General features: G+C 36.5%; 1 protein-coding gene and 1 long non-coding RNA gene across 6 annotated transcripts in view; one reads left to right on the forward strand and one right to left on the reverse strand.

The window, feature by feature from the left end:
• The window catches only part of LOC124508523 (uncharacterized), a 51,163-nt gene extending 24,819 nt beyond the window's left edge, over positions 1–26,344 (forward strand). The window contains exons 2-5 of one of the 2 annotated variants that reach the window (XR_006961273.1): positions 10,261–10,384; positions 13,194–13,264; positions 17,659–17,711; positions 25,829–26,344. This is a non-coding gene — a long non-coding RNA (uncharacterized LOC124508523). The remainder of the gene's footprint in view (positions 1–10,260; positions 10,385–13,193; positions 13,265–17,658; positions 17,712–25,828) is intronic. The other variant, XR_006961272.1, reaches the window with a different exon arrangement.
• Positions 1–26,581, reverse strand: part of USP3 (ubiquitin specific peptidase 3) — a 102,076-nt gene that overhangs the window by 12,772 nt on the left and 62,723 nt on the right. For 3 of the 4 annotated variants that reach the window (XM_047074991.1, XM_047074993.1, XM_047074994.1), the window contains 4 exons: positions 18,107–18,253; positions 17,390–17,434; positions 14,721–14,827; positions 14,498–14,578 (listed from right to left, as the gene is read on the reverse strand). In XM_047074991.1, the coding sequence (XP_046930947.1) occupies positions 14,498–14,578; positions 14,721–14,827; positions 17,390–17,434; positions 18,107–18,253 (380 nt within the window). The remainder of the gene's footprint in view (positions 1–14,497; positions 14,579–14,720; positions 14,828–17,389; positions 17,435–18,106; positions 18,254–26,581) is intronic. The other variant, XM_047074992.1, reaches the window with a different exon arrangement.

The raw sequence follows: 26,581 nt of genomic DNA on the forward strand, positions 1-26,581 counted from the left end.
AACTCTTCTTTAAATGCTTGATAGAATTCATATGTTAAGTCATCTAGTCATGGACTTGTGTTAGTTTTTCTTTTTAATTGTTGATTCAATTATATTACTAGTAATTGATCTGTTCAAATTTTCTATTTCTTCCTGGTTCAGTTTGAAAGATTGTAAGTTTCCAGGAATTTACCCCTTTCTTCTAGGTTTTTCAATTTGTTGCATATAACTTTGCATAATATTCTCTTATATCCTTTGTGTTTGTTGTGTCTCCTTCATTTCTGATTTTATTTACTGGGAGTCCTCTCTTCTTCTTGATAAGTCTGGCTAAAGGTTTATCAATTACCTTTTCAAAGAACCTGCTCTTAGTTTGAGCGATCTACTTTTTTTTTTATTTCCTTCGTTCTAGTTTTGGGCTTCATTTATTCTTTTCAGGCCCCTTTAAGTGTAAGTTAGGTTGAGAATTTTGTTTCTTGAGGTATGCCTGTATCAGTATTACCTTCCCTCTTAAAGCTGCTTTTGCTACGTCCTGAAGATTTTGGATCTTAATGTCATTTTCACTTGTGTCTATGTATTTTTTTATTTCTGCTTTGATTTCTTCACTGACCCAATGGTTGTTTAGTAGACTGTTGTTTTTCCATCTGTTTTGTGTTTTTTCAAGATTTTTTTTTGTAATGAATTTGTAGTTTCATTATGTTTGGAAAAGATACTTAATATGATTTTAATATACTTGTTTTGTGGCCTACCATGATCTATCCTGGAGAATGTTCCATGTGCACTTGAAAATAATGCGTATTTTACTGGTTTTTGAGTATAATGCTCTGAATATACCTGTTAGGCCAATCTGGTCCAATGTATCATTCAAAAGCATTGTTTCTTTATTGACTTGCTGTCTAGATAACCTATCCATTCATTGATGTAAGTAGGGTATTAAAGTCCCCTGATATTACTATTGTCAATTACTCCCTTTAGGTCTGTGAATATTTGCTTTATGTGTTGAGATGCTATTTGGGGCACACAGATATTTACAATTGTATTTTCATGTAGGATCAATCCCTTTATGTAGTCCCCTTCTTTGTCTCATGCTACAGTCTTCGTTTTAAAGTCTATTTTGTCTGATATAACTGTGGCTACCTCGGGTGTGTGTGTGTGTGCGTGCGTGTGTGTGTGTGTGTGTTGTGTTTTGTTTGCTTCTATTTGCATGGTATATGTGTTTGCATCCCTTCAGTTTCAGTCTGTATGTTTCTTTAGGTCTGAAGTGAGTCTCTTGGAAGCATACAGTTGGATTTTTTAAAATCCATTTCATCACCCTATATCTTTTGACTGGAGCATTTAGTCCATTTACATTTAAAGTAAGCATGATTCTTTGAACTGTTTTCTGGTTGTTTTGTAGTTTTTCTGTTCCTTTCTTGTTCTCTTGCTCTCTTCCTTGGTAGTTTGATGGCTTTATTTAGTGTTATGCTTGGATTCCTTTATTTTTTGTGTATCTGTATCTACTGTAGGTATTTTATTTATGGTAACACTTGGGTTCATATATAACATCTTATGTGTTTAGCAGTCTGTATTAAGTTGATGGTCCCTTAAGTTCTAAAAGGACTACATTTTTACTCCCCCTCCATATTATGTATATGATAGATTTTGCATCTTTTTTTATTGATCCCTAGACTGATTTTTGTAGATATAATCTATTTTGCTACTTTTGTGTGTTAACTTCCATTAAGTGATTAATCTACTACATTTACTATATATTTGTTTTTACCTGTCAAATTTTTTCCATTTGTAATTTCCTTTTAGTTATGGCTTCTTCTTTCCACTTAAAAAATTCCTTAAACATTTCTTAAAAGTCTTGTTTCATGGTGATGAATTCCTTTAACTTTTGTCTGGGAAACTCTTTATCTCTCCTCCTATTCTGAATGACTACCTTGCTGGATTGAGTATTCTTGGTTTGCAGGGTTTTTTCCTTTCAGTACTTTGAATACATCTTGCCATTTCCTTCTGCCCTAGAGTAAGTTTTCTGTTTCCTTCTCTCTTTGCTCCCTCTGAGATCTCTATAAAGTGAATGTCACTATGCTTGATGATGTCACTGAGGTCCCTTAACCTATTCTCATTTTTTTTTCTTCCCCATTTAGATTGGTTGCTTTTGATTACCCTCTCTTCCAGATGACTATATTCTTTTGAATCCTCTAATCTGCTGTTGATGGCCTCTAATGTATTTTTTATTTCAGTTATTGAATTCTTTACCTCTGACTGGTTTTTATATTTTTAAGTTCTGAGTTCATCCACTCTTAAGTCCAGTGAGTATATTTATGCCACTACTTTCAATTTTTTATTAGGCATATTGCCTATTACCATTTCATTTAGCTGTGATTTTGTCTTGCTCTTTCATTTGGGACATATTCCTCTCTCTACTCATGTTTTATAACTCTGTGTTTTTGTTTCTATGTATTAGGTAGGTCAGCTACATCTCCTGGTCTTTAAAGTGGTGGCCTTGTGTAGGAGAGAATACCCCCCTCAGGTCACCAAAACCAGGTCCTCCAGGGGTGCCCTTTGTGTGGGTTACATGTGACCTACTATTGTGGGTAAGCCACATATGCCTTCAGCACAGGGAGCTGCAATGACCTACTTTGCCTGCTGTGGGTATGCTGCACAGTTTGGTCCCATGCCCTTTATATGCCTCAGGCCACCTTGGTTGGGCTCGTTGTTGGGTGAAGTCCACATTCAGCCTAGCTGCTTGCAATTAGCCTCTGTGCCACAGCTACAGGGGCACAGAAGACCAGGTTTTGCTCCATTGCTTTTGAGAGGCTTAAACTTAAAGGGTGACCTAAGTAAGTGGTCCCATAACTGATTTATGCATAACTGGTTTATGATAAACCAAAATACAACAGAAGACAGAAAAGGCTCATTAAACAATTCATTAGTAAGCCATACAAGCTGAATCTGGTTTTTCAAACATTCGGTTTTTAAAATGGTAGCCCCAACTGTCTCTCAAAGCCATCTTGTGTTCTCACACCCCTTTCTTGCTACAAGCTCAACAGCCCACACCTGCTGCTATACCCCTCAGACATTGAGGCAGCTTTACTGTCACAGCTGCATCACAAAGTCAGAAGCCTGTCGTGTCCGTGGGCAGCCTCCAGTTTTAATAAAGAAGGAACATTATAAACCCTCGTTGGATTAGTAAAGAACTACCCACATAGTCCTCTCCATATGGGTTTTAAAAGCTTGTTTTTAGCTCTCCTTAAAACTAATGCCTATTTGTAATGGCTTCTATGGGTTAAAACAGTAACAATCCACAATAATTCTAAATTTCCAACTGCTGCCTTTTTATAAAACAGCTTTTATATCAGTTTTTAAATAAAAATTCTCTTAACCATGGTACTGCTGGACAGAATTATAAGGGTCGCTTATTTTCCCCTTTGTATTCTTTTGAATCTTTGCTAAATTCTACAATGAGTATGACGCTTTTCTTAATGTCCTTCAACTTTTATTGAAACATACATGCATACAGTCATTATTTCTCAAAGAAAAAGACTGCTTAGGCACAGCCTACCCCTGATATTCACAGATTTGATGCCTGCCGTTTTAATTATCTGGAAAGTCTGAATGACCCTGAAATGACTACAGTTTACTATTTTGCAGCAGCATGAATACAAATTTCACTTCTCAAAGCTTGTATGTGGAAGTGAATCACATGGCCAGTGAACAGTCTACTAGCTACCCAGCATTCACATCTCAGCAAAGCTTTGTTCTCTACTTACCTTCACACCTCCCATCTGAGGAAGCTGCTTAAACTTTTTTCATTTGTACATTACTGCATTTCATGAGCAAAAAAAAATATATGCCATGGTGGTTTTTGAAACTCCTAAGATTCTCAAAGGTTTCAGGGCATATATTTCACAAGTGTCAGTCTTCCACATTATTTAAACTGTTAAATACATCCCTATGGAGAGCAGGGAATAAAACTGATTTGTTGACGTTATTAGATCCCCTTTATCCACTATATAAATTTAATTTAGCAAAACAGTAATTGGGAAGTATGTTTAAATTAATCCACATTTTTTTTTACTCCCCGAAAGCAAATATATAATTATGAAGGTGACAGAATAGGTTAAAAAAATTCAAACAACATAAAAGAGCATGAAAAAGGAAGTCGTAGTTCACTTTCTTCTGGAATGCCTGTCCCTAAGAAATCACTGTTAACAGATGGATATGCTGCTCAAGAATTTTAATGCACACCTGAATGTTTTTTATTTTATACAAATGGAATCATTCTATAAACATACTTCCATAGATAGTATTCCACAGTACTTTGTAGCTATCTTTCTGTGGCCTGGCTACTGATCAACTTTATATCTTTCCTTAATTACTACATAGCATTATTTATTAAATTTACAATTTATTAAACTAGTGGGCACATAAAACTGTTTCTGATCTCTGCAATAACAAAGAATGCTTCAAGGACATCTTTTTACAGGTTTCATTGTCCACATTCACAAGTAAAATTACTTTTTAAGGAAATGCTCACTGAAAATGATCACTGTCCTCCCAAACCAGCAATTTACATTGACCCCAATATGTGAGAGTGTCCACTCTCCAAAACCTTTACTAACAATGAATATTACCTATCTGTGTCATTTTGAACAATTCTGCTTTATGTACACTTTCTTGAATATGTGAGACAATGCATTTTCATATGTTAAATCAACTGTTTGCAATTCTCTTCCTATTCGTATACTTTACTCAAGTACTCTTTCTCACAGGTCATCTCCTTTTCCACTTTGTTTATGGTGTCTTTCACCATTACGCAGTTAAATTTATGAATATTTTCCTTTATGGGTTCTGGCCTTGGTGAAAGCTCTCCCTTACAACAAGATCCAAAAAAAGCTTGCCGATAGAGTCCTGTGGTTTTATTTTTCATATTAAATTTTTTAAGTTTTTTTATTATTTGAGAGAGACCAGGGGAGGGGCAGAGAGAAGGAGAGAAAGAAAGCCCAAGCATGCTTCGCGGTGTCAGTACAGAGCCGAATGGATTCAAACTCAACCATGAAATCATGACCTGAACTGAAATCATGTGTTGGACACTTAACCAACAGAGCCACCCAGGTGCCCCTCATACTAAATCTTGAAACCTTGTATTAATTTGAGAAAACACAGGAATTAGGGATGAAATTAATGTTTTAATTTTCATTTTCACTCACACTATCTATTGACTAATTTCTTTTCTGCACTGATTTGAAATTTTTTCTTTGCTATATAATAAATTCCCATATATAAGCATTTCTGCACTAGTACCTGCTAAATTAGTACATCTAGGACATTTTCTACCTCATCTCTAATAACCTGTTTCCTCATCTTCACTTAAAAAACTTTTTAAGCACCTCTTAAGAATTTTTCTGCTTACAGGAGAACTTTTGAGCAAATTAGAATAAATTTAGGGAATAATTTGGGGGATAACTGACATCTCTACCATTTCATATTGGGTCTTCCCATCCAAGAATAGGACATGGCTCTGTTTATTAAGACTTTTAATCTGTTCTTGTATAAAGTTTTATAATGTTCTTCACCTAGGTCTTAAATATTTTTCAATCAAGATTTTACTGCTACTGTGAAGAGGATCTTCTACTATGTATAGTAAAGCAATTGTTTTTTTGCCTACTTTTTAAATATTTATTTTGAGAGAGCACAAACTCATTCTTGAGTGGGGGAATGGGAGAGAGAGAATCCCAAATAGTCTCTGTGCCTGACATGGGTGGAGCTCACTCTCCATTATCTGAATCGTGAGAACATGATTTGAGCCGAAATCCAACTGAAACACCCAGGGACCCCTTGCCTATTTATTATTTGGCTGCCTTATTAAACTTTTTAGCTCCATGTTTAGAACTTATCAAAATAATACCTGTTTTTTAAAATATGGACAGTTTTAGAAAAACAAGTCTCCTACCCAGGGCTGCTCTTCAGGGATAGCTATTAAACATTCTCTCATAATTTCCAACTAATTTTCTTGAAATGTTCGCAGCGTCTAACCAGTTCATCTGCAAATGTTGACAATTTGGTCTTTCCTCGTCCTTATTTTTATTTTCCTTGTCTAATGCCTTGTCCCTCAGTGGCAGGACTCCTGGCTGCTTCCACAGTGTAATGGAAAATCCTTAGTGCTTCACTGTTAACTATGAAGATCACTGACAGCTTTTGATAATCTCCATCAAATTAACATTTTAATTCCTAGCCCAGCAGGTTCAGCAGGCTCAGGAAAAGCTCTTTACCTCCCCCTCAACTGCCAGCTCACCAGGAAGAGATTCCTCTTTAAGAAACTTATGTGCCTAAATAACAGGACAATCTTTGTTTTACAAACATCTCTTCTCCCCTTTGATCCTCAGACCCCTAGGTATTCATGTGGCTCCAAGAAACCCAAGGTTTAGCCAAAGCTGTTAACATGTATAGAAGATATTTTTTCTTTGATCTCATTCTATATCCTAAAAGGGTAGCCTCATGGCCAGTGGAATAGACTGGGGATTGGACTCTCCCTTTGGCCAAGCCAGCTCTCAGGGGTGTTTGTCATGGGAGGTCCCACCCCCTTATAATCTTTGTCATCTCGGGCACCTGGGTGGCTCAGTCATTAAGCATCTGACTTTGGCTCAGGTTATGATCTCACAGTTCACGACTTTGAGTTGTGCTTTGGGTAAGCTCTGCTTCAGGTGAGCCCCACTTCTCTCTCTCTCTCTCTCTCTGTCTCTGCCCCTCCTGGGATTCTCTCTCTCTCTCTCAAAAAAAAAAAAAAAAAAAGTGATTGTCATCTCAGTCACCATTGCCTGTTCATGCTGGCAAGTCCCAGTCCATCAGCACCTGCCCAGTGTCACAGATTAGCAGGCTGTGACTGGAGGAATCTTGTGTTTTCCTGGGAGACCAGAGAACCTGTTTTTACTATCCTTACCACCTGTGAAATGAATGTCTTTGCTTTCTTAGGCTAATTTTGGGAGCAGATTGTTAGATCATGGGGGCTGTATCATCTATGCCCTTTTTGGATGCTTCTTGCTTCTTTGGTTCAGCCATTAAAAGGTTAATTGGAGTGACTGTTAATAGATCCTACTCATAGATGGTCTTTAAATTGGTTATATTTAAAGGAAAGACACTCTATAGAGAGATCTCAATGGTCTTATTAGAGAACAGTGAGGCTTAAGGAGTCCCTTGACAAGCTGAACAGAAATCAGGCCTAAGACTTAAAAATAAATGTCCACATCCAATGTAAAATCTCCTTAAAATCTGGCCTCATCTACCTGTTTTAACCTCCTTTTCCTACCAAGAATTACAGGCAGCTCAATCTCTGGGTTCAAAGAATACATGTTGCTAATGTAGAGGCTGAAAGCCAGGTAATAAATTTGACAAAAGCACTTGAGACTGGCAATAAGGCTTGCTTTGCTCCTACCTTCCAGGGCTCTGTAAGCACGCTCTGTTAGCTTGAGACATTCCTTTGCAATACTTTGCAGATGTATCCTAGACGCCCTTCACAAAGAAAAGAAGACCAAACTTTCTCCCAGGCCCTCACACAAATGATCTGCACAAGACCAGCATTCAGGGGCTAACAGAAGCCAAGACTGAATTATGTATGCTGCAAGAAGGCTTTTGTTAAATTGCTTGATATGGACTTTACTACATCTGTCGATTCCCATTTTAGTTAAAAAAATAAAAAAAAAGGGAGAGGGGGGTTAATTTAAAAAGGCAAGCCAATCCCTTGATATTCTGACTGTAATCCACTCCTTTGGGAATTAGAAACAGTTGGCTTACAAACCTCTACAAAACCAGAAATGCAACTCTAGTATCAAGTCAAATCCCAGCAATTTTTCCAATCCCTAAAGCTCGCCTATTCCCCTCAAAATGTTGGTAGCTATTTATTATAAAAGATCAGGATACTGGAACAAAATTGTCCTATACTTAAAACAATAATAGTAAGTTTTAAATCACAACTGCCCTGAAACTCTAAACAAATTTTTTTCTTTATATTATTTTTTTTAATGTTTATTTATTTACTTTGAGAGAACATGAGCAGGAGAGGGGGAGAGAGAAACCCAAGCAGGCTCCTCGCTGTCAGCACAGAGCCCAGTGCGGGGCTCTATCTCACAAACTGTGATATCATGTCCTGAGCCAAAATCAAGAGTTGGACACTTAGCCAGCTACCCAGGCACCCCTAAAATTATAAATTTCATCATGTCTTTAAACACAGTTCACAGTCACCTGAGACTGAAGAAAAAAATAAAAGACCTTTTTAAAATGCATACTGCTAAAATGTCTTGTGCCCAGATTCCAGCACCTCTGGTAATAGGCAGATATGCTCCAGATTTCCATTTTGGAGAAAACTTGGGATTCTTTGTGATCTAAGTTTTCTGTCCGCATCTTCTCTAGGACCTAAAAGCCATTCCTTTGAAATACAAACTTCAGGGAAGTTTGTAAATAAAGGGCAATTGGGCCTTAAATGTCCTCTCAACAAATTAGTAAAAACAAAAGCTATAATATTTTGTCTCTTGACTGTGTATGTTCATATATGTTATAAATGTAAGATATTTTCTCTATCTCCAGAAGGTATCACCAAAATTAATTTGTAAAAGAGTTCTTTTTAGTTGGTTTGAAGCCAAGCACTTGTAAGTACTGGGAATTCCAAAACTCAGAAAGACAGAAACTAACCCAAATGTTTTCCAAATTCGCATGATCTGGGAAATTTTCAGTACGAAAGCTAATTTAAAGTTGGTTTAACTAAAAAACATGTCTTTAGAGTTAGCATGAAATGTAAGACTGTCATCCTACCTGTGTTTACTGAAAGTCAAGTAAGTTCACCTCTGAAAATTTATCAGGAAAAAAAAAATATTGATTTTTGTCTAATGCTTCATGAAGTTTTCTGGGAATTGTTAAGAACAAGCAAACAGATGTAAATAAGATAAAAAGATTCGTAGGTAAACTTTTAGTTTCCCAAATCGCTGAAACTAAGTTAAGTGATCTGTTAAGTGAAATTTATTGAATATCTAGGTCATTTCCAAATAAAGTAAAATAAAACCATAAGTACTGAACATAGGTTAATTTATTTTTGTCTTCTTATAGAGAAACTAAAATAGAAGTCTGTTAGCAAACCTGGTTTTTTACTGAAAAACTATGTTTTCAGAAATTATGAAATGTATTCACAAATTCGCCATTCTAAAAAATACTGTATAACTTCATAGTTGCTTACCACTTAGTTTTCACTAGAAACTAATAAATGTAATTAAGACTACTAGAAACAATAAGAAACAATTCCATATGGAAGGAAAGAAAGATATGTGGTTTTGGTAGAAAAAAGTATGAGGGATAGGAATACATTTTTTTGTTTAGGGAAAAGAAAATTTTGTCGTAAAAGGAGACTGGTTTTTTAAAGAGGGGAAAACTTAAGAAGTGAATATAAAAGAGGTTTCAGAAGGTTTATGGGAAAGGAATTTTATATATGATCGGTACTGGCTAAGATTAGGATAAACTTAAGTTTTAGTTTTTCTCTTTGCTAAAAGACCAAGGTTTTCTTAAACATAAACTATAAACAAATGTTTTTGTTTTTAATCTTTAAAGGTAATCTGCCTAGAAAAGAGGAAATGATCACAGAATGCTTATTTATCAAAAGTCTTTGATTATTTAAGAAAACGGGAGTCTAGTTAGTGTTAAAAAAGCTAAATTTTGCTCACAACTATGTGAGGTTCTATATTTGCCTTTGAAATCTTTTACTGTCACTTTGGGTAAATAGATAATTATTGTTTCATAACGATCTGTGATCCTAATATGAAGTCTTTTGACCACAATGTAAGGTGTTCGAGAGTGGTCCTAGAATATTTCAAAGTTTTTGTGAGAAATTAATTAGGTATGTTAAATTATGTGGGAAATGTTGTCAAATATCTTACATAAAACCCGTAGCACTCTGATGTCCTAGTATGTTATTATGTGTTGTGTGTCACAGAAATAACCGAATTTCCTTGTCCTCTACAGTGTAATGAACTCTGATACAGTCACTGTTTTACTCTGATGGTACTGTAGATGTGCCTTATCTTCAGTGAGACTCACATAAAGAACTCTAAGTATAGGTTTCTGATAAGCTTAAGATCATAAAACTGAATTCTTACCATGAAACTGGTAAGAATTTCTGAACTAGGAGAAAAACTGGATTCAACCCAAAACAAGAATTAATGACATGGAAATGAAAGAACTGAAAAGGGTAATTTGAAATTTTATGACTTTTTATTTACCACATTGCTGACTTTCTAAAATGCTTTGTTTTTCTAGATTAAAAAAAAACAAACTTTTTCTCTTAAATGACTTAGAGCAATTTGATAGAATACTACCACTGGAACAAATTGAACTTGCATCTTTTTCTCTACCTGAACCCTCCAGAATTCAGGAACTCTCAGTAAGTATTCTTATAATTATTTGCACAAGTTCAATTCTGTTCTCCTTGTAACAGGACACAATTGGAAACACTGGTTATATAACCAAGGCTTTGACTGGAATGTCACATTTGATGCATGCATAAATTCAGATATGACCAGACAGCTTTAAGGAGCCAATAAAGCCCCTCAGAGATATCAATTTAGTACCTTGCTTACAGAGTTCCCAGCAGCCTTACCAGGTGAGTAAATGTTGTTAATTCCTGACAAGTACAGGAACCTAAGGATATTTTGGGGACCTCGGGAAGAGAGGAATTCACCCAAATCTATAGGTATTGCAGAAGTTGTGATGATGTTTTGTTGGGGATCTGGTCTCAAGAGGCTGTTAAAGCTTCAACCTAGAAAAAGCTCCAGGCAAAGCAGGTTTTATTGCTATTCCTGCTGCACTTATATAAGTGATCAGGCCACGTTTTTTTGAAACTAGATTTTACAAACAAATGAGTTATTAATTTGGCTCTTTACGAAAGGTGATTATAGAGTAAATAGGTTTCAGTAACATACCTATTAGATTCTAATACTGTTCATTATAATCTAGACTAGATCCTGATTTCTTCTAGTTTCCTACGATGCCTAGCTATAACTCTCCACAAACATTTTTTATTTTTGTCCCAACCTTCTACATTGAGTTCATCTGAGAACTAAAACTGCCCTTTCCCCTGAAGCCCTCCAAATTAAATATGAATAAATTTATGTAAACCTCAGAGAAATAAACACATCAGCATATACAGGCACTCTTCATGCCTTTTGCTCTGTGGGCCATTCAAAAAGATCACCAGAGACATTCAAACTACAAACCAGAGAAAATCTGTCAGACTGCCACTGCACTGAAGACGCTTTAAGCTTGACATCTAGAAATCTCAACTGGCTACCCTCAAAACTCAGACACCAGCTTAAAATTTGATCTAATCACTAACTGCTCTGTGTGTTTCCACAGAAATGCCTCTTATTTAATACCTGATTGCTTGAACTATAGTTCAAGGCCTAACTCTGAGAACACACTTGCATCATGCCCCCCAAAATGAGTTTAACTGAACTGATCTACTGCCCAGGACTGGTTCAACCAGACAGAACAATCAACCGGCTCAATTTTAATGTGTGAAACTTGAGGGAAGTTTCAGAGGAGGAAACTGCAGGGGCCCAGGGCAGGCAGCCCCAAAGACAGGCCACTTTGGCATGAACATTCGTTGTTTAAGTTAAAATTCAGGAAAAGCTCTTAACCTTTCCCTCAACTGCCTAAATTTACATTGGAAAGGTGAGCCTGTACCATGAACAAGAGATACATCTTTACTGAAGAAACTTCCCTATGTAACAGGACCACCTTTATTTTCCAAACATTTCCTCTCACCTTCCTGCTAATATTCCTTACCCTCCTACCCCTCTCCTTACCTCATGTTGCTTGTCTTCAGAATTTCATGGCTGTGTGCATTCCCCATACATAAGATATTAATCTGTCTCATGTCAATTTGGTTTTTAGTCCACCTAGGACTTTGATGGCCAGAAGAAATGCTTCCTTACCAATATATCAGTCCTGCACTGCTGGAAAAATCCTACTTGATCTCTTTATGTTATTGTACTACAGTACTAAATTCTATTAGCTAATATTTTATGTAGGATTCTTTGGTCTATAATAATATCTTTCCTTTTTGATGCCATCTTTGTGAGATTTTAGAACTGGGGTTATTTTAGCTTCTCATAATATGCATGCTTTCAGTTACATAATTTCAAATTCCAGGGATCTTTCTCACCATATTTTTCCTTTCTATGAAAACTAATCTTATCAATTAACATTCCAGAAACCACACAAGGAATCCTTGCATAAAGCATGTAAAAGCATGTGAAAGGTAATCACATCTCCATCTGTTTAATAAAGAAATGCATATCGACTAAAATTCATCACATTCTGGATGTCCCAAGAAAAGTAGTACCTTTAATTGATAACAGTGGTAAACAGAAAGAATGAGGAGATACCCAACTCTACCATCTAGTTTTTTAAGTCAACAGTAAGCTCTTTAATAAAATAAAAATCAAGTCTGAAAATTCAAAGGAAAACCAGCTGAGAATACAGGAAACCTGTTTCCAGCCAAACCCTAAACCCCTCAGGATGGTCTGGGCCCCCTGAAGCTAAATCCCAATCAAATCAGATTTCAGGGAGTCTAGGCCAAGAAAAATACCACTTGGGAAGCAAGGCAGATGCCATTTGCCACTTGTTTATAGTACCAATCAACCACTTAAGCTATGTCATATACTCTCCCCTCCTGGACAGTCTCCAGAGAGTAAGGTCTTTGAGTATTACAGCATTCTGGAATAGGTAGTAAGTGAAATGCCAGAGGGAACTATAATAACCATGTATACAACCAATTCAGGATAGGGGCACACAGTGCAGAAGGAAGGTAAGAAGCCTGAACAAACCAGGGTCTCTGGGTTTCCAAGATCATCTGGACTTACTGAGTTTTGTTAAACATTAGGAAATACTGTTCAAATATATATTCACATATTTGTACTAAAGAACATTTGTGGGTTTTTTTTAACTAATGTCAGCATTATTACTGTTCTCACTGAAGGAGTTATAAAATGAAGCCATGTCCAGTTTAGATAACCAGACTTTGACAATAACTAATAATTTCTCACTGCTTTCCTCGCTAAATGATCAAATGTTTGTCTTATGATTAAGTTAGCTTGTGCTCACATGCCATCAATATAAAGAGAAAATAATCTGACATTTGATACCAAGTACATTGTGGTATTTCTGAAACCTGGAACCATGTCTTTTAGAGGGAAGAGGAGCAGATGGGATTTGCTTAAATTTCTTCTGTTCAAAAGAGACCATCACTACTGTTGCAAAGGTGAGGAACTGAAAGCACCTACAAAATGTTTTCATACCCAGTTTCTTCCCTGTCTTACAGGAGTCCAGTGTCTTGGACAGCCACCCCGAGAGATTTCAACATACTACCTGAGGAACAGCGCTACAAGCACCTATGCTGCTCCTTTTTTAACAAAACTAGATGCTGCCCAATGTACCTGACACAGACAAGCCTGCCCCTCCCCCAACAGTTATTTTTACTAGGTGATGGTGGTGATGGTTCTACTCTTTTCTACTTGGATAATTTGATTCTAGAGCAGTACTGCCCAGTAGAACTTCACACAATAATGGAAATATTCTCCATCTGTGCTAATACAGTAGCCACTAGTCACATGTGGTTATTGATCACCTAAGCAAATGAATTTTTAATTTTAATTTACATTTTTACCAACCACCTATATGGTATGACTTCACCACAGTGGACATTGTAGTTATAGACCAATTAGAATTTTCTGTAGGAAAACTGTGTGTGTGTGTATATATATAAATGGATATATATAATATATAAAATACTAAACATATAAAATATATAAAAATCCTTATGACAACGCTCCCTAGAACAGCTGAAAGAAAAAAGAATTACTTTCAGTGAACAGACAACTCAGGGTATAAATTGTTATTTGCCTTCAGTGTAGAGTTACTTAATCAAAGAACACACACCAGGCCCTCTTTCTCCTATCTTAGTTTCTTTTTATGATCAGTGAGAACAACTAGTCACTTTAGTAACTGGTCAGAAATCAGTCTTTGGCCTTGACTAAAGTAGTTAACACTCATCAAAGAAAAAATCTGTTCCAAATCTCATAGTCCTGCTTTTAAAATCAAGGCCTCAGGCTTAACCGACAGATGTAGCATCAATAGATTTCTAAAACTTAGTCACAGAAAAGAATAACACCCTAACTTAAAAAAATTTAGCTGAGTGTTCTTTCCTTCTATGGATACTAATGGTATATCCACAAAATGAATTCTATTTCATTAGGTCAGAAACTGTTACAGACTCTCAATTTTAAATCAGTATTAAAGAAAAAGGTGAGAAATACCTTATGTCTGATTTAGTATCTCTGGCACACATTCTTTTGTTTGATAGAAAAAGACATTCAGGTTTGACTTTTGTTATAACACAAGTTCATTAAGGCAATTAACATCATAGCACATGTAGATGGAGTTTATGAGTCTATTCAGGTGGAAAAACAATTCTACAACATTAAAGTATCTTTACCTCGTAATGAACAAACTGGTCCATTTTCTTGATTCTTAGAGCGCTTATTTCTGAACTGACTTGGAATATCTAATGAAAGGTCTTAAAAGGAAATAGGAAAACAGCTGTTAAAGGTACATACCACACTCAAAAAAGAATTTCAAAAACTGGCATATTTGTACATTTATCTCTTTACGGTCATTTTAATACATTATTTTATCTCTACATGCCAAGTATGTCTTACCTAGGAATGGATCAAACTTTCTAGATTCTGTCCCACATATGAGGCAGTTAACCTCATTCTGGAGAATACCTCCGAATATAGCTGTGACAACCGTAGATGCTCCATTTCTAAAGAAAATCACCACAGAGGAAAATACCTCAGTAAAAATGGAAAATATGTACAAAGCTCCCCTTTGGGGAAATATGTCATTTATTTAACAGATATTAAATATTTTATTTAAATTATGAAATACAAAAACTTTAACTCTCTAGAGATATCTACCAAATAAAAGGTTTAAGACACTGCCCCCCCCCTTCCCCCACTATCACTTCCAATTCCACTGATTTCTCCAAAAGTCACTAACCCTGGACATTTGTCATTACTAACAGATCACGCACATGCCTATACTCAGGACAAGAGGACCCCTTTACCCACAAATATATCCCTCAGAAAAAAGGGAAACCACCTTATATTCAAATTTTTGCAAAGTCTCTCATATGGAGCTCTCTCAATTACTCTGAATAACTTCACTCAGGGATAGTTTTAGATTTTTTACATGGTCAACTGTCAGGCTGAGGAAAAAAAGGTAAAGAAATTTAATACATAGTAATTACTGATGGAGGTATGACTTCACAGTTGAAGGCTAGATGTTACCGTCAACAAGCCTTTTAAAAAGCTCACTTAAAATAATACTGTAATTTCCTTGCTGAGATCAAGAATATAGGTTGAGAATGATTAAACAAAAAACCAAAACCAATAGCCCTAAAGTACTTAACTTTTTGTGCTTCAGCTTCATCACATGTCCCACAGGAATAACATCTACCTACCTCAGAGGCCTCGTGTAAAGATGAAATGGGAGTTCAGACAAGTGCTTACCAAAAAGAAAGCCTTCAAATTATTTCAAGGCTTTTCTACTAGCATAATAATTAGGCTCACACCTGCATTTTGCTTTTTTTTTTTTTTTTCAAAATGTATGTCTTGAACACCTACCTCACTCTCTTTGACAGCAGTATGGCATGCCACAGTACGAACACGTAATAGACGCAAGAACCACCAAGAAAGTACACCATGAAAGCAGGATTAGCAAACACTTAGAGAGCACTTAATCTATGCTGAACTACATTCAAAGTACTTTCCATGTATTAAATCAATTCATCTGCAAAACAACTCTATGAAGTAGATACAATTATTCCCACTTCAGAGACCAGGAAGCTGAGGTCCAACTTGGCCCAGGGTCACACAGCTGATCTGGTGTGAGCAGATGCTCTTAACACTATGCTCCTTTTCTTAATTTAACCAATATAATGTAATGGCTTTTCAGGTGGTTTCAACTATTTGCTATCATTGATAGTACCTACCACAAACACTTGTGTATTATTAACCTTTGTGCACTTACGTATGCAGTTAAGTCAGTAAATGCTCCTTTTCTGCTGATAGCAATTTTAGGTGGTTTCTGTCACTTGCAAGCAGTAATACTTCTAACATACGTAACCGTACTTTCTGATTTGCTCCAAAATTAAACCCACTGCAACGATGAGACAGACAAAACCTACTTGAGCAATTATATTATTTTAAATGTTGGCTTCCTTTTCCACAGAAAGGCTTCTGTTCCTTACTGGCAAGAAATACACTGTTGCTTCACCTTTTTTAAAGTTTTTCATAAGATATCTAGATTTAGTAAATTAAAAAAGGGAAGATACATTGGAACTATGTGACATAAAGCCACTTCAGGTTTCAGGTGGAATATCTATGTCATAAATAAAGGACTATGACCTTTCCATACTGATGTTCTCATACAATGACACCCTTAGTTAAAATGGAAACTGCTTTATTTCTTCCACTGAGAAAAGGATACTAATCAAGTCTTGACTATGCGATGTGTATGGCATTAAATGATTTAAAACGAGATTCATAAATAATTTCAAAACTGCTTTCCCATTTATTATAACTATGTTATAAGAGTGTTTAAATATTAGCTACTTGGACAGCCTCACGCCGCTAGGGTCCTTTATATTGGCAGTAATGATTTTCTGTGTACTAAAAAGAACACGTCTGTCATTTATTTCTACCATCCCCACCTTCAGCAGGGCTGGATGTGTTTACACAAGTAAACAGTGCAGAGGAGACCTTTTTTGCAGTTTTAGCAAATATGATGCTTAGATCCTGAAATGATAATTTTCTTCTTTTTGTTCCTAACTCACTAATGGAACTTTGAGCTAATGCTGAAAACTCATCAGTTACTAGAAGATCATCCTAGGACTATTACACATTGTGACTCCCATGAGGGTGCCTTGGGCATCAAATAAAATAAAAACATATACCCTCTCACCTCACACAGACTATCCTTGATAAAGGCCCAGTTCAATATTCTTAGTGTATGAAATTCCATCATAAAATACAAAGCAGAAGTTTTCACTTAATACTACTGTCAACTTGGTGCTAGCATCAAGAAGAGTTCTACCAGGTCACAGACCCCTCCCTTTCTGTACTGGATTCTAACTGGAATCATAGCCAGTAGGACCCAGAGAGCCAAACATTTTGAAAAGCATGGCAATTCAAAAGGTTGCCCTTCTCTGATACAGCCAGATTAGCTATGAGGCTGCTCTGTCATTGTAAGGACCCTAACTCCAAATTAAATCAGATTTGTGAACTGCAAGGCAATACTATAGTGACCCTCATATATTACTTACTCTTTTCCTTCTGTCTCTAGGGAGTTTGTCTTGTAAATCCCTTTCCTGCACAGGTCAATACAAAAAATTTGTCTTGTAAATCCCTTTCTGACACAGGTGAATTCAAAAAAATTTGAACAAAAGGAAACTACACTTAAACAAAGTCAGCCTGAAATAACAGCAAATCATCCCAACCTCAAGCAAAATAAACTTTCTAATCTCAATGTATATTTTGGGGTTTTAGTACCCGGGAAAACAATCTAAAAGGTTTGTTTTATTCCTACTGACAGGCAAGAAAAATTCTGAGAACTTCCAAAGGCCTCAATTTCATTCAAGAACAAATGTAAGGAAAATTTACATTCAAAATATTTTAAGCCTTTGTTTCTACTGAATAAATATAATTATTTTAGTAAAGAAAATTAAGTTTCCCAAACATTATTCAATACATTTGGCAAGGAATTTTTAAATGCTAAATTGTACAAAATATTTTCTGTTCTTTTTCATATTTTAAAATATACCAAAAACAATCGGTACTACACCAAGAAGCAAGTACAGAATGCCTCTGGTATGGAAGCAGGAGGCACATGCTCACCCACTTGTTACTAAATTCAAGTGCCCAAAAATTTCACCAAAGATCCAGGAAAACTCTCCACCTTCCATTACAAAGCTAATAAATAGTAACACCAACAGAAATGTCTGAGGTCCTCCTAAAAACAAAAGAAGAAAACTACGTCTTACATGCAACATTTGTTACTTCCAGACAGAGCAGAATTCTCCTGCAGAATTGCTGAGCGGGAAACGCCATTGAAACCGCCCTGGAGTTCCAGGTGCAGGTGGTCCAAAAGGTATCGCATGAATTCATGGGCATCCTGTTGCTGATAGCCCCTAAAGCAAAAAGAAACAACCGTCACTGGGGAGGCTCCACCTGCCCAGCCAAACATCCAGGAAGGCAAAGTGTTGTGAAGGGCTGCAGTCCCACCTCAGAGCACAGTCCCCCCCACTTGCCCCAGGTTTTACTTCTCTTCAGGGAGAATTTCTAAAATTTCTCTATGAGGAACAATTCTCCTAAAACAAGTGTGAAAACACAGAACATTAGAGCTAACTGGGCTTGCAGTGATCTCAACTGAACTCACTTTAGAGATGAAAACTGAGGGGGCAAGAAAAGGGGTATATGACATGCCTAAGTTCTATAACAAAGGACTTACAGAGATGGGACGAACTCTAACCCATGTCTCCTAGATGGACTCCGAGCTTTCCCACTATCACACATGGCCTCTCTAGAAGATGCTCAAATGTTAAAAGTGTCACATGTTGCCCTCACCAGAAAACTAGGTCTAAACTACCATTATAAGAGATAAGGAATTTAAAACTATTTTTTTAGATTGAAAGATACTAATTTTTTAACTTTCTAAAGAGTCTATACTTGGTTCCTAATCTCTGACTCAAAAGACATTTTTTATTTTTTATTTTTATTTTTTTTTAAATTTTTTTTCAACGTTTATTTATTTTTGGGACAGAGAGAGACAGAGCATGAACGGGCGAGGGGCAGAGAGAGGGAGACACAGAATCGGAAACAGGCTCCAGGCTCTGAGCCATCAGCCCAGAGCCCGACGCGGGGCTCGAACTCACGGACCGCGAGATCGTGACCTGGCTGAAGTCGGACGCTTAACCGACTGCGCCACCCAGGCGCCCCAAGACATTTTTTAAATAAATACTCTAAAAAATGCATTGACTCATATACAATTATGCTCTAGCCTAAAACTTGAATATAAGCAGCAACATATTCTTATTTCTTGTACTATATTCAGACAGGAAATTGTATGGAATTCTGATACTAATATAGACCATGACAAGTGAACAGTAATGAAGGCAGACAGAAAATGAAGCTGGTACAGTTGAAGATTATAGAGGTTAACGTACATAAAATAATCAAGCAATGATACACATACAAAGTACTTTAAAACACTATGGGTAGAAAACATTTCTGACTACAGTTTGCTAGCATGGAGGTTCTTTTTATCTTTTAAATCACAAGTTTTTCTGGCTTGGTCTTGAGTCAAAACTTCCACCACTCTTCTAGGCAGTGGTTCCACAAACAAATTTCTTTCCAGCAGAGTTTCCCTCAATATATATTTTCCTCCTTTCCCTAAAATTTCTCCTGGAAATCATAAATTATTGAAAACATCTACCCAACCAGTGCAACGTAAGTCAGAAGTCACTTGACCACTATAGCTTTAACTGATCTGTTCAGCAACTAAGTATCAATATATGTTCAAGGATTTCTTCTAAGACTTCTATAAACAAAAATGTTAAAATTCAGTCAAAAGTATTCCAAGTAGGTAGTTCTTTTACATATCTATGGAGGTGCTTTAAACTTTTTCATCATAACATCCAATTTTTTTTATGACTCAAAGTTAAGATTAGTATCTCAGATCATATGTGAAATTCTATCACATATAAAACAGTTTTATTCTCTCACCAAAATAATCTCTAATCATTTTTCTCAAATGGGTCATGAAAACCAGTACTTTGTAGTTATGTTGATTTGTTCTTTCATCAAACACATATCCATTCCTTTTTAAAAAACAATCTTCCTGGGGCACCTGGGTGGCGCAGTCGGTTAAGCGTCCGACTTCAGCCAGGTCACGATCTCGCGGTCCGTGAGTTCGAGCCCCGCATCGGGCTCTGGGCTGATGGCTCAGAGCCTGGAGCCTGCTTCCGATTCTGTGTCTCCCTCTCTCTCTGCCCCTCCCCCGTTCATGCTCTCTCTCTGTCCCAAAAATAAATAAACGTTGAAAAAAAAATTAAAAAAAAAAAAATCTTCCTAATGTACATTCATGAATGCTTCCCAACACACCATGATTCTCTTTTCTTATATAAAAGCACATTATTTTCAAACACTTCCCTTACCATTAGGAACATTTTTTTTAACCTTCATGTGATCATGGAACACTCAGCTGTTCTATAAAGGTATAACTTATATTTTTGTTCCAATTTGTGATCTTTACCAAAAAAAAAAAAAAAAAAAAAACACCGGCTCTGCTTCTTTTCTTCTAAGACTAGGAAATTTTGGGGCCCCTGGGTGGCTCAGTCGGTTGAGTGTCCGGCTTTGGCTCAGGTCATGATCTCGCAGTTTGTGAGTTCAAGCCCTGCATCGGGCTCTGTGCTGGAAGCTTGGAGCCTGGAGCCTGCTTCGGATTCTGTGTCCCTCTCTCTCTGCCCCTCCCTGGCTCACACCATGTCTCTCTCTCCCTCTCTCTCAAAAATAAACATTAAAAAAAAAATTAAGACTAGGAAATTTTTCTGACTAAACATTTACAACTCCATTTTTAAACACTTTCACTGACTTATCTGAAAGTCTTAAAAAATACTATTTAGTAAGTTACAACCAACAAACTTCAGTTAGCTTTTCAATTATTTCCCAATTATACAATCTGGAGCTTCAAAATTTCCTTTGCATTCAACTTAGATCTCTCTTGGTTGGTAATCATGTTTAAAGGAAACACTCCTCACATTGGATGCAATGTTTGTTTTGTATACAAATCATTTCAGTGACGTCACCCAAACAAGTGCTTGTGCATTAGTGAGGAAATAGATTTATAAAAAAACTGGGTGGCTCAGTCAGTTAAGTGTCTGACTTTGGCTCGGGTCAGGATCCCACAGTTCATGAGTTCGAGCCCCGCTGTCAACTGTGCTGACAGCTCAGAGCCTGAAGCCTGCTTCAGATTCTGTGTCTCCCTCTCTCTATGCCCCTCCCCCGCTCATTCTCTGTCTCTCTCTCTCAAAAATAAATAAACATTAAAAAAAAAAAAAAAGCCAACTGGTATCTCTCTGACAGACCAGAATTAAGAAAGTAAAGACTGAGGGGAAAAAACAGTGGCTCCAGTTTTAATACTGTTCCTTATCTCCATTTGTTTGTAACCTTAGATAAAGATTACCTCCTTAATGCTTACAGAAAATCTGTGTCATAAAGATGCTGTGAGAAATAATGGTTGGCGACCACAATGCAAATATAAAAAGCCCAAAAGATCATGAAGCATCCCTTCTGAGTGAAGGAGATGAGAAAGAGGGGCACTGCTGAAGCACCACGTATAAGAATACAGGGGCAACTGTTTCTTCACAACAATTTTTGGCACGATAAGACAAGCTATGTTTTTTAAAATTTTTTTAAAAGTTTATTTTGAGAGAGAGTGCAAGCAAGGGGCAGAGAGAGAGGGAGAGAGAGAGAATCCTAAGCAAGCAACGCACTGTCAACATGGAGCCCAACGTGGGGCTCGAACCCACGACCCGTGAGACCAAAATCAAGAGTCAGGAGTATAACTGACTGAGCCATCCAGGTGCCCCAAGACAAGCTATATTTACTCACATTGTACAAATAAAGAAAAGTTCCAATAAAGAATAGTAAAAGAAAATGCTACTTTGTACCTGGGCTTAAGTGTGAAAAGCAGACATTCCAAGTAATGAAACAGATACCACAGAATACAAACAGATGCAAGTACTTCCTGTATGAAGCCAAAATACACACAGTCATGACATACACCTGTACATTATTGACTATGCTCTGTTTTGGCAGTACCAGTACGTAATGCATAAAATGCAAAGTCCAATAGGGAACAGAATATGCCTATACAGAATCAAATTTTATCATTCCAGAGAAAACTTCTTCTAAAATACCTAGGACATACTCTAATTTTAGGTCGTGTTCTTATTTTTTAAATAACTTTAACATTCATAAAATAATTGTTACTATTTTTTCTAAATTATCTGAAATACCAAAATCAATTACATTTATCTATTCCTATCCATTTTGTGGAATCAACCGTGGCTGAGTTTCTCGGAGATAAAAATACCAAAAAGTGAAAATAACAAACATGATTGTTTTTATTTACAAAACACACAAAAACATACAAAAGCAAACTCCTACTCAGAAGAAATAGTACTACTTAATTATAAATTGCTAACAGCATACCTAGAAAGATTACCATTAAATTAAGATCTCACATGCAGAGACTTATTTGTTATCCACAAAGATATTTTTTATATTCTCTACAAAGCCAAGTTAGCTAGCAAATATAAAAATAATGTTTCGGTACTTTATTCACCCATCATTTTTAAACATTAATTACAACAAGAACTGATAAAAACAAAACTACAGAAAACTCGATTTTGAGAAGTCAAGGCCAATACATATGAAGTCAAGTTTATCTGAAATCAGAGACAGCACAAAAATGATATAAGAAGCAAGGGAATAAATACCAGGACCTGATCTGAATTATCAAGAGGCTCTCCTGGAGAGGTAGCATTAAACTTGACCTTAAAGAAGAAACTGGGCATCATAAAGCAAATCCCATAGGACAAACATAACAAAGATACAGAGGCAATGAGACAACAAACATCATGTTAAGGAAAGCAAGGAGTTTAAAAAAAAAAAAAAAAAGGCCTATCGAAATTAAAAGCAAGTATCTTTCTTTTAAGTAATTTCTATGCCCAATGTGGGGCTCAAACTCACAAGCCTGAGATCAAGAGTCAAATCAAGAGTCACATGCTCTACCAACTGAGCCAGCCAAGCACCCCAAAGCCAGTATCTTTTGACCCAGCAATTGTCTCTTGAACCAGCAACTGCTCTCTTAGAACCTTGCACATACACGTATGAGACTATCCACTGCAGCACTGTCTCCAACAGCAAAAGAAATGGTCTATATAACCACTGGTAGGGGACTGTATATAAATTATGATACGACCATAAAGTAGAACACTATGTGGCCATAAAATGAACAGAGAAAGAAAGTTATTGATACTAGTACGAATCACTTCAAAGTAGGAAAAAAATTTTGTTACCACTTGTTAAAAATTATACACACACACCCCACACTTGTATATACACAGAGTATCACCAAAAGGATACAAAAAAATCTAGTAACTATGACTGCTTCCAGAAAACAAAATGAATGGCTGGTAAATAGAGTAAAAGAAAAAACTTTCATTGTATATTCCTTTTTTCATCTTTGGAAATTTGGAGCCATTTGTATTTTATCTATTTAAAAAACATAAACTTAAAGGTACTTTTATGAAAAGGAAAAGGACAGGAAAAGCAGGACATACTAGGTAGCAGTAAGAAGTGTGGTAAGTAGATATGCATGTTGAGAAGGTCAAACTTTGGCAATTGTTTACCTGCTGCCTTTTGGTCTGAGTAGGGAAAAAGAAAGAATAGCTTTGGTGGTTTCTATACCCAAAGGTGCTGATTACATTTACAGTGTATTTTTTTCTGCATTTATTTAATGAATGAAAGCTGTTCCTACTTCCAGATGCATGTTTTTATTTCATTCCAAGGGATCAAATTCCCGAGACACTGTCATAGGTTTTAATCAGGAAAATGGGCTTCCTAACCTTTTTTTTTAAATGTTTTATTATTTATTTTTGAGCGAGCACACACAAGTGATGGAGGGGCAGGGGAAGAGGGGGACAGAGGATCTGAAACAGGCTCTGTGCTGACAGCAGAGAACCTGATGCAGGGCTCAAACTCAGGAACCATGAGATCATGACCTGAGCCGAAGCCAGACACTTAACAGACTGAGCCACCCAGGCGCCCCACTTCATAACATTTTTACAACATTTATTTGGGGACCATAAATATAACAAAAACATAGTTCAAGACTCCCTACACTTCTACATAGGCACACTATAGGAACTTTACCCTGCATACCTAATAGGAGTAACAGCTTTAAGAAGAAAGCCCTACACCTCCCTCACACCTGGGTGTTGTACAGTAACCTTACACTTAAGCTTTATCCTGGATATAATCTCAAGATCTAGATCTAACCAAGAGAAAATTATTCTTTGATTAAAATACAATGGGGAACAATCTCAATTACTGCAGAACTAAATGAAAGCCCTGCGAACAACACACAGTCATTCTACTCTCATCAGTCAGTAAGGAAATCTAAGAGTTCATGTATATTAGGAATCACTCCATTTCTCAACTTTTTTTTTTTTTTAAGAAAATAATCCAATTTATTCTCTAGGGAATGGGGCCACCCCTCTCAGATCTAGGGTGCCGTCCATCCTTAAATAAACAGAAACTTGGTTACCTTTTCCAAGAGTCCTTCCCTTTCATCGGTAAGGGAACAGGATGTGCAAAATTAAGCAGCTAAAAATAAAATCATGCTCACAGGCTACAGAAACTTTATACAAAGGGCAGAGATGTGGGCAGACTTAGAAGAAAAGTACAATTCTATTGAATACAAGTTTCATACTGTTTCTAAACTGATTAAGAATAAAGGACCTGAGGGGCACCTGGGTGGCTCAGTCGGTTAAGCATCCAACCCTTGATTTTGGCCCCTCCCCTACTCGTGCTCTTTTTCTCTCCCAAAATAAAAAAATAAGCTTAAAAAAAAAAAAAAAAAGAAAGAAAGAAAAATAAAGGACCTGAGTCACCATGGGGACCAAGCAGAATAGTATAAAGTTAGTTGGTGAGCTTTATTCAGGCATGTAGACAAATTACTGCTCACACATCTAGCATTTACCAACTCCACAAAGACCTGGGTTCTAATTCTGGTCCTACACTTACTAGATGCTTAAGACTGAACAAGTTTACCTCCTCTCAGTTTTATCTTTTTTAAAATGGGGCTAACCCTTCCTACCTTGACAAATTTTATTGTTGGGTTTTTTAATTAAAGTCAGACATAAAAGACGTAAAGTACTGGGCACATAGCATTCAATAAATAGAAACTATTTTTATATAGTTTATAAAACATATAAGCTATATAAAAACATATAAAAATATGTATGTATTTATAAATATATAGTTTACAAAACACAAAGACTAAGTCCCTACCAAGAGTCTAACTAGGAGACTATGTTAGAAATGTTAATATTAAGTCCAAACTTGGTTAGTGGTAAATGAAACCGTCATTTCCACCTTTCCTACTTAGAGTCAAGAAACTTTAAAATCCTGGGGCACCTGGGTGGCTCAGTCGGTTGAGCATCCGACTTCAGCTCAGGTCATGATCTCGCAGTTTGTGAGACCCACATTGGTCTCACTTCTATTAGTGTGGAGCCTGCTTCGGATCCTCTGTCCCCCGTCCCTCTCCCCCTCCCCCACTTATGCTCTCTCAAAAAATAAACATTAAAGATTTTTTAAAATTAAAAAAAAACAAAAGAAACTTTAAAATCCTTACAAAATTTATCTCCTCTGGAAGGGGATTTAAGTGGCATGATATATAAAAGAAACTTCCTTCAAAACAAAGACCGGGGGAACAACAGTCCATCACCTCAGATCCTCAAGGCTAGACTTTTCAAGTTAAGGTAACAAATGACAGTTCTGTTTATTACGTTTTAAACATTTCTTTATATTACCAATATATCTAAACTACTATTAGGCAATAGAGCAAGAAAAATAGCTAACTTTTACTAAAGCAGACTGTTGTGTTTTTTGTTTGTTTGTTTGTTTGTTTTTAAAAGAGAGGAATATACATTAGATGCCCACATCCTGACTAGCAAGAGCATGGACACGCTTCAGGAGGATAAAATCAGCAGAAGGTAGCAAAGACTGTTGTCAAACACCTGCAGTGCCTCAAATCTGCTACTACCTGAATCCCTACAGAGATGACTAACCAAGGAGAAGAGGCAGATTCCTCTGACAGCAAGGCTGTTTCCCTTCTCAAGTGAGGCCAGAGACAGCAAGGAAAACACAGTGACTCCACAGGCACATTAGGATGTGGCCCAGTTACCTTCTGAAAACTGAATCCCGATGGACTAGCCTTGACTAGTCTTCTAACACCTTTAGAACCCAGCCCAAACAGTGAAATGTAAGACACATATTTCTGCAGTTGCATTTGAATTTTTTTTTAGTTGAAATAACAAGATGGTGTATATGGTAATTATTCTTCATAAAAGTTTGAAAGTATCTAATATCTAAAAGCTATAAAGAACTTAACAAATTCAACACCCAAAAAACAAATAACTTTTGTTTTTGTAAAGAAGATATGAACACTTTTCCAAAGAAGACATCCAGATGACTAACAGACACATGAAAAGATGCTCAACATCACTCATCATCAGGGAAATATAAATCAAAACCACAATAAGATACCACCTCACACCTGTCAGAATGGCTAAAATTAGCACAAGAAACAAAAGCTACTAGCAAGGATGCAGAGAAAGGGGAACAGTCTTACACTGTTAGTGGGAATGCAAACTGGTGCAGCCATTCTA

This window comes from Lynx rufus, unplaced genomic scaffold (genome assembly GCF_022079265.1).
Source record: "Lynx rufus isolate CCGP_SWC_20201006 ecotype Redwood Valley unplaced genomic scaffold, mLynRuf1.p SCAF_13, whole genome shotgun sequence".
In the NCBI taxonomy this organism is placed as follows: domain Eukaryota; kingdom Metazoa; phylum Chordata; class Mammalia; order Carnivora; family Felidae; genus Lynx; species Lynx rufus.